The 8,677-nt window shown below is 39.5% G+C and overlaps 1 protein-coding gene across 1 annotated transcript in view; it reads right to left on the reverse strand.

Annotated features, from left to right (window-relative positions):
* Window positions 1-8,677, reverse strand: part of CRB1 (crumbs 1, cell polarity complex component) — a 129,145-nt gene that overhangs the window by 45,176 nt on the left and 75,292 nt on the right. Inside the window, exons 7-9 of the mRNA XM_006036703.1 lie at window positions 6,074-6,624; window positions 5,516-5,681; window positions 715-1,621 (exon numbers count right to left, since the gene is read on the reverse strand). Coding sequence (XP_006036765.1) covers window positions 715-1,621; window positions 5,516-5,681; window positions 6,074-6,624 — 1,624 coding nt within the window. The remainder of the gene's footprint in view (window positions 1-714; window positions 1,622-5,515; window positions 5,682-6,073; window positions 6,625-8,677) is intronic.

Consider the following 8,677-nt stretch of genomic DNA (forward strand, 5'->3'; position numbering starts at 1 on the left):
AAAGGAAAAGCTGCAGACATGCAGTCACTCTCCACTGGATCAGCTTTAAAGTGGAGATCTATTCTCCTCCCCGTAACCTCCCCAAACAGAGAACGTCGCGTTGGGGCATCATTGTAACTCATGACACTTTCTGTGAAGCGCCATGAGTTACAGTGGGGAGCTGCATGTCTGTCAGTGCCCCCCAGTCTCCACCAAAGTATTTCAGCTCTGGGTCATGGAAATTCTGTGAGAAGCTTATTTTGAATTACTTAAGCCTCATAAATGGCTTCTCAAAATACTAAGGAAACCCCTTTTTTCAAAAACCTTATTTTTTTTCTAAATCACCTAAGTGTTTTAAGAGCTAAATCTCATTGACTTTCACTGGGATTGAAGTTCCTAAGTCACCAGGAATTTACTTGAAAATTTTCCCCAGACCCAATACAAATTCTATGTTGTGTTGTTTGGATTTACCTGCACAAAACCACTATCTGCAATTGCTAGCTTTCCCCATTAGAATCAAAATGATAGTCCTGACTTCAAAGGTGCACAATTAACTTAAATTCCCTTGAAATATGAAAGTCATTTGTGTAGTAAGTTGTGTACAAAGCCTAAGCATTAAACTAGGCTTGGCTTAAGGATTCATTCTTTCTCAATTCAATTTATACAACCTTGAAAATGCCTCATGGTTGAGCTCTAAAGACAGGAAGTTCTTCTATAGCTGCCTTATTTAGATACCTGCAGAATTTTCCAGTGAAGTTAGCTGCACACCGGCAGGAATAGCTGTTAATCCCATCTATGCAGGTGGCTCCATTTGCACACTGGTGACCATAGCAGTTGTCTATATCTTCTTCACAGTTTACCCCTGTGTACCCAGGTTTACAGCTGCACTCATAAGATGCGATTCTGTCAGAGCAGTTTCCATGAATACAGGGATTTGAAGAGCATTCATCAATGTTAATTTCACAGTGTGTGCCGGTCCATCCCTTTGGGCACGTACAATGGTAGTAACTGTATAAGTCTTCACATATCCCGTCATGCATGCAGGGATTTGAGCTGCAAGCATCCACTTGCAAACAGCCAGTAACCACAAAATTTGCAGATATTTTAAGGAATTGCTCTTCTTGAGGTTTTGTAGTATAGCCATCAGAATTTCCAAAGTAGGAGAGGTAAATGCCATTGATTTCTATAGTACTCATGCAGCCTCTTAAGCCATCCAGATTGTCGAAAGCTTTGTCAGCTATGTAAATGTCTATTTCTTCTCTTAAAAAGTTGAGGCTTCCTGTGGCAACTGTACTAGTTACAGTGTCTTTTTTATCATCTATATCAATGAGCCACCTAGAGGACTGAGATAGGGGTTCTAGCATTGAAACAGTTACTTGGTGCCATTTTCCATCATTGACTGGTTGGGAACTAACCAGTCTCAGCATATAAAAGCTATTGCCGCTTTGAAGCTGAAACACTAGTTTAGAATTCTCGATGCTTATGATAATGAACTCTGGCTCCTTTTCAGCATACAGAAGTATCACGTCAGCATCCCTGGTCCGAAAACCAAATGCAATGTTGGTGAGGTCTCTCCTTATCTTCCCATTGCTTCTGTAAAATATTGCACTGCTTCTGCCACTAAACACTGCATTAGCAACACCTATGCAATAATAATAACATCCAGTGAGAAATCACAGCAATTTTAGACCGTGTTTTTCCAGAACAATTTTTCTTATGCGCCAAAATAGAATTCCCTTCCTGCTGCCTTTTCAATTCCTACATTTCTGCTGTGGCACACACAAATTTGAACCCATTTCATTCTAAATTATACCATTCCAATGTCAATCCATAACTTCAGTTAAATACATGGAGCTTTACTGCTCCATGCTGGGCATGTCTACACATGTGCTTTAATGAGCATTAAAGCATCATGAAAAAACTGTGCTATTAATGTTCATTAAAATAGGCTAATGAGCATTAAGCATCACTTTAAAAAACTGTGCTCTTTAGTTAATGCACACTAAGACAGGCTAATGTGCATTTTCTTAGTACCTCAAAATGGAGGTACTAGATTTAATGTACATTAACTAAAGTGCATTAATGCATGTGTAGATGTGGATGTGCCCTGTAAGCCTAATTCTTATCTCATTTATACCTGTGGAAATTTGGTATAAGGTAATAGAGTTATACAAGTGCAAAAGAAATATGAGATAAAAATCAGGTCCTGTTCCTTCATGTCTTGTACACCTCTGAAACCATTGTCAGTATGTAAGAAATGCATAGTGGGAAAGGTCAAATTCTCATGTGGTGAAGATCAGCAGACTTCTACTGAAGTCACTGGGACATTGTGATTTATGCATGGTGCCTTACAAAATGTGAATCTTCTTCCCTTCTTTTGTCAGATGGGAAATAAACATGATTATGTTTTTAGAAAACATAAAGTGAGGTCATAAGTAACGCTTAGTGGTGCAAATCAGGGATAATTTCCATTAGTCTGTGGAATGACAATCAGTGTAATGATAAAGACAGACAGGAAAGGTCCATTCTGTTTTGAGCTAAGTTCTCCTGGCATATTTCTACCGATGTAAATTATACTATACTGGTGTAACTTAGAAGGAATAGCACACTCATTTGTCATTGCAATAAGTCAGGATTGATGGACAACACTGTATCAAAGATTTTTTTTTTATATTAGAATCCAATATTTTCACAAATATATTTGGTGTTTCTTCATTACCCTGGTTTCAATTAAAATATATTAAACCATCCAATTATAAATATGCATTTATAATTGCATATTTGTGGGTGGGTTTTTAAAAACACCGCTTCAATTTACAGTGAAGTAAACCCCTGTGTCATGTACACCCGTGTCTTACCTGCCTCTCTGGCAGTGGGGAGGGAAGGGCAAGCTGCCGGTGGGTGGAGCAGTCCCTGAGCTGCGCAGGGCGGGGGGTGGTGCTTCCCTCTGCAGCAGTGGCATGCCCCCTAGGTGACACCCGCCCACAGGCACCCAGCTCAGGAGGACTCAAGGGGCAACAGAGCTACAGAGGAAAGGACTGGGTCCCCATACAGCTCAGGCAGGCAGACAGGCTCCAGGGGACAAAAAAAAGAAAAAAAGATCAGGCTCGCCATTTTTTTTTTAATCCTTTGAAGAAGCCTGCCTTCCCAGGCTGCTGGCAGGCTGCCTGCACGGGCTGCCTGGAGAGACCCTGAGTCACATGGAGCCCAGTGCCTCACTCCGCAGCTGTAGGGCAGCAAACTAAAACTTCTTGGAGGTGTTTCAGTTTGCTACAGCAGCTGAAATTAATGTGCAATACACCGCCAACACGTGCAAATGCCAACACCACTGAAGTGGTGCAAAAGCATTTAACCCACTTTAAAGTGTCATGCACACATGCCCCTCGTTTCATCTACACACGCCCTTAAGTTGCCAAAGTCTTTATGTTAAAATTAGTAATTTTATTATACTGTATTTACCTGAATCCAAGATGAATTCAAGTTTTATATGATTCACCAATATTTCGATTCTAAACATGGAACATGGAAAACTTTAAATTTCTTATAATTTTCCATGTATAGAACTAATTATTGAGGATTTTCTTAAATTCACAGCCCCTCCCACACTGATGTGGCAGAGATAGCAGCAGCAGGGGGGGACAGATGGTGGGGGGGGGGGCAGGTGGCCTGACTCCTACCCCTTGTCCCCACCCCCAGCTCCCCTCTATACCTGTATCCCCCAGTACCTTTCCCCTACTCACCACTTACCCCCACTTGGCAGGTAGGGAGCAGGGACTAGAAGGAAGAGCCTGCTCACTGATGCCACTCTCCCCAGCCAAGTCAGGCTCCCTGCACAGGTGCTCCCTGCAGTGTGGGATGGGAGCAGGTCAGGAGTGGCTCCCGAGCTCTCTGCACCTGGATTACAAGGACACTGCTACTTCCCAGAGATGTCAAAGAGGAATCCATAATGCCAAAAGCATTTGGACATTCTGTTGTGGTCTAAGTTCTTTGCAACAGAAGAATTGGTTTATTGTTTTTCTGTAGTCAAGAAATGAGTGAAATCTAAAAGCTGACATTTTCTGAGCCTTGAGTCTGACAAAGACTGACTTGAGAACCTCTGGCCTAGGACAACTGAACAACAGTCACTGACTGAGGCCTTTAGGTGTTACTCACTAAAAATAATAAATGATCATTCAAAATTATACTGAATATCTAATTTAGTATTATTAGTTGTCAGCTTGAAGGCATAATAATACTAGTCTGTCTACACTGAAGTTCACGTACTGATGCAAATAGTTAAAGATACAGCTTTGTAGCCCAGGAATTTATGAATGTCCATTAAGTAAACCCCCTACTATTACCACATAAAACAGAAAAGAAATTCAAAGGTAAGGACAGCTAACGACGTACGTTGCCTCGATTTTAACAGAAGGAAAGAGGTCGATTACTTCCCCCTGCGTGTATGTTTATATCCTGCTGTAACATGACATTTTAATGTTTTCATCAAAGCAAGGGTAGTTAAAAATGTGCAATATTTTAATTTTGATTTTAAATACGTTTTGATGATCACTCTAGCAAGTCTCCTTTCCTGTCTCAACCAAAAAGGAGTTACATATTGACCTGTTTGTTGGTTGTTCCATTTCCTCTATGCTGGAAGCCTTTTGCCGACCAACTTTTTCATTCATGCGAGTCAGCTGTTCTAACTGCCCCCATTGCACTTTATAGTCATTATCCTTGCTTTGAAACATCATGGAGGTTTTCACTGTGTAGAAGTGGAAATTCTGAAGAAGGTTTGTTTTTTAAATTTCACTTCTATGTGAAGGATAATTTGTGGGGAGGGAGAGAAAGGGGTAGGAATGGAAAAGAGGACTGTGAAATGGCTCGTGCCACTGCTTGAGATGACAAGTGGTCATTAATTTTCAAACCAACCATATCCTTGGAACTCTTGTGGTTTGTTGGTTTTTTTTAAGGTGCCATTACACAACTATCTTTCAAATGTATACTTAAGATTTTTTAACGAATGTTTCACCTCTAAGAGAATGGACTTAAGCAGTGTGCAAATGACTGTCATGCGACTTGCCTTTCCAGGAAGAAGCAAAGCATCTTAAGGTTAATCCAGGATAGCATCTTCTTATCTGTCTGCAGTAAAAAATGTGGGGCACAGTGGCACTCTGACAACGTGAGAGATTTATTTTATGTCTACACAAAGTAGATGCATTGAATAACTGGAAAGAAGGCAGGCAGTGTAATCGCCATGCCTTTCAAAAGTGGAGGCTGCTTAAAAAAATGGGATACAAGTTGAAATAGATTGCAATCTAGAACCAGGCACAAGTGATGGCTGTAAATTCCATTATGTCCTTTCATTAAAATTACCTTTCGTGACAATAACCAGGGTTCTGCTGAAATGATGATCAACAAAAATAAATAGAAATAGAAAATCTGGCAAGTCATAAGATGGCTGGAATGCTTGATTTAAAGGAAATGTTTACAGAAATCAACATAGTCCAAGGTTGTATCAATACCCCAATCCCTGTATGAATGACTAAAAGATACCTACATTCAAATCCTTGATACACAAGCTGGCACTGTGCTTCATGAGGGCAAGGACTGTGCTCACACCACTTTACTTGTTCACATGATTTCCCTGCTGTGTTTGGGGGACATGTGCAAGTGAAGTCATCCCAGAGAGAATAGCAAATGCCACCATTGTGGCAAGGGTTGGACTAAATGGGGGGAAAAAAGAAAAAAACAGTCAAAACATAAGCGAGTTTCAGTGCATTTTCCACTGAGGAAAGGCAGAGGGGAAATCATCAGTACCTCCTTTTTACATAGACTTATTACACTCCAGAAAAATATTTGGCACTGATGCCAGCACTTCTTAGCAAAATCTGCTCTGATTAGCATCTGTTTAGACACACACACACACACACACACAATCTAAACATTCTATGTGTGTGTGGTGTATAATATATATAAACATGTTTATACATATATATGTATGTGTGTGTGTGTATATTAAGATAGCAATATCACATATGATGTTGAAAGATTAGTGGGTCACAAGAAGAGTCTCAGCTGTAATCATTAAAACATACTTTGAAAAATGGCATCCTACCTTGCAAGTGTTGTCACTGGCACAGCCCTGGGTCACATTGATCAGTGTTTGGTTGATAATAGAATTCAGAGAAGCAGTGATGGGGAAGAATTCCAGTTGCTGATTATTCAGTCTTAAATCTTGGATGCAACCTTTGAAATATCCACCATTCATGTTGGTTTCTTGTTTATCTGGTAGTCCTCCAATATAAAGGATATCCCTACCTTGGACTGTTAGTCTTGGAGTAGATATAGATCCTAAGTACTGAGATGACTGAAACAACTCAGTCTTATTTGGCTCTATTTTTAGTGATAATAAGTAAAAAGTTCCATCGTTCATCTTGTTTGGTCCTAATAATTGGATGGAATTTGGAACTCGCATTACTACCTTCCCATCCTCCAAGTAGATTCTTATATACAGAGATGTACTGTTCCTCAAAGCCAGCAGCAATCCAGAAGACTTGCGTGTTCGGACAAACATTGATATAATCACATTTTTATTCTGAATACCAGCAACAGAAAACATAGCATACCCTGAGGAATCCTCAAGTCCAAATCGGCCTGGCATATACTCTTGAGATTGGGGTGGGGGGGGAAAGAGAGAGAGAGAGAGAAAAATAAATAGTTTAATTGTTATGGAGGTAGCACAATGATCAAATATCAGCTGCTTATAAAACAATCAATATATTCCCTAGTATTTAGAGATGCAATGAGTATTTGACTCTGCCCTAGTGACTTTAATGTCAAAATCTCCATTGGCTTCCGTGGGACCAGGTGGGTCAGGATTGAGTTTGATATAATAGGTTGTATCATTACATTGTATTTGTCCCTGATAGCAGCCTCTGTACATATTATGAGAATGTGTAGCCAGATGGCTTTGCAAAGGTAGATTCAAACATGGTTATCGGTACTGGTCATTAGAAAGCTGTATTTTGAGTGCAACTTGGCTGAGTTGCTACCACACCCTGAAGACCAAAGGTAAATTCCTGACCATACTGAAGTTGAAGAAAATGTTATAATTGGTTTCAGAGGGCTTAAGATTTCATCCCAATGCTCTATTCACTAATGCTGGTATAAGGCATTTTAACTTGCTATTTCCCATCCCAAGGCCCTTGAGAACCAAGAGTTCACTCTCAGGGATAGCAGGCAGTGTTTCTTCTCCCTAACCTCCCCTTGTCAGTGAGAATGGGTGGCATTGGTTCAGAGATGAGTCTCCAAAGAAAGACACTAATAAGAAAATGTGCAAATATAGTGACTTTTGTCCAAATTCTGCACATAGTGACTCTTGGACTGTGTTGGCTCTACAATCTTGTGCAGATTTTCACCTTCTGGGGCTCAGCACAAAATATATGCTGACTTTCATCAGTCTATATCCATCAGTAGCTATAATGCTGTCATGTCTATTCATGATCAGTCAATGCCAACATATGACACCAGGGCATCACTGAGGCATGCAAATGATCAAGAACACTAGAAGCCTTTTTCTTTTGTGTTTACCCACTAAATTATTAACTTAAACCAAAAACACCTTTTTCTCTTCCTTTCTTTTTATTATCCATAATGAGGTTCAGACTTTTAATTAGGAGCATAAAGTATGTAGTCCAAATTGCTGTAATAAATTATGTTTGTTCTGTTGCACCAGCAAAATCTTAATCTCTGTATTATAGATTTGCAGCTGAAATGCTTTTAGGAACTTATCTTTTCTATATGTCAAAGACACAAAACAAGTGTCAACTAAGTTTTAAAAAATGGTCTTGTAACTAAACAGTCAGACTCCTCTTTTGGGCAATAAAACTCCTGGACTGAGACCTCATATACCAAGTTTCCGCCTGCAGCACTGCCTTTTTTATGGCTAAATTATAAAATCGATGAAAATAGGGGGCTGATTGTGGAAATCCTAACAGTCCTTAACAACTATGGTGCTAGTATGAAGCACAGTAAGGGAAATAAATCCCTTATTTGCCCCCAAATAGACAATTCCATAAAAACTAAGCCTGAAATATTTTAATTTCATGAATGAGATTATCTACATTTCTTTCTTTATCTGCTATTAAAAACACAACAAGTACAAATAAATCTTCTTGGCTGAAAAGAGTACTTGAAAGCTTTTTAGAGTGCATACTCTTTAAAGTGCTGCACTTGAGTGAAACATTTTTCCTTAAAAAAGAACACTTCTAGTGGATGTAGTGGTTGAAACATAGTAGCCTTGAAACATTAAGGGAAGGATTAGCCCTCAAAAAAGGTAATGCTGTACTTGGAGTTTCAATTATTCTGCCTCAAAAAAAATTAAATTTGGTCTTGTGTTTGATGGGACAGTCAGTACCACCTTGGTCAATATTAACCTCTTGGGTCACTACATCTGGATGCTGATCAAAATAAGTCAACATCTGTTTGTTATTTTGTATATGTAGTGAAAATATTGCCTTGTGTCAATTAAATATTTGGCAGCAACTTTTCTTCAAAAAGACACTAACATTTCTTATTTTATCCCTTACCACAAGCCCCCCCATTCTTCCCCATTCCCCCACCCTTAAAGAGACCTGCCATGGCTTTTTAAATACAGCATAAATCTAGAAGCCATGTATCAAAATGGCATGGTGCCATGATTTGCAAGGAATATTGTGGT

Source organism: Alligator sinensis, unplaced genomic scaffold (genome assembly GCF_000455745.1).
Source record: "Alligator sinensis unplaced genomic scaffold, ASM45574v1 scaffold1621_1, whole genome shotgun sequence".
NCBI lineage: Eukaryota > Metazoa > Chordata > Crocodylia > Alligatoridae > Alligator > Alligator sinensis.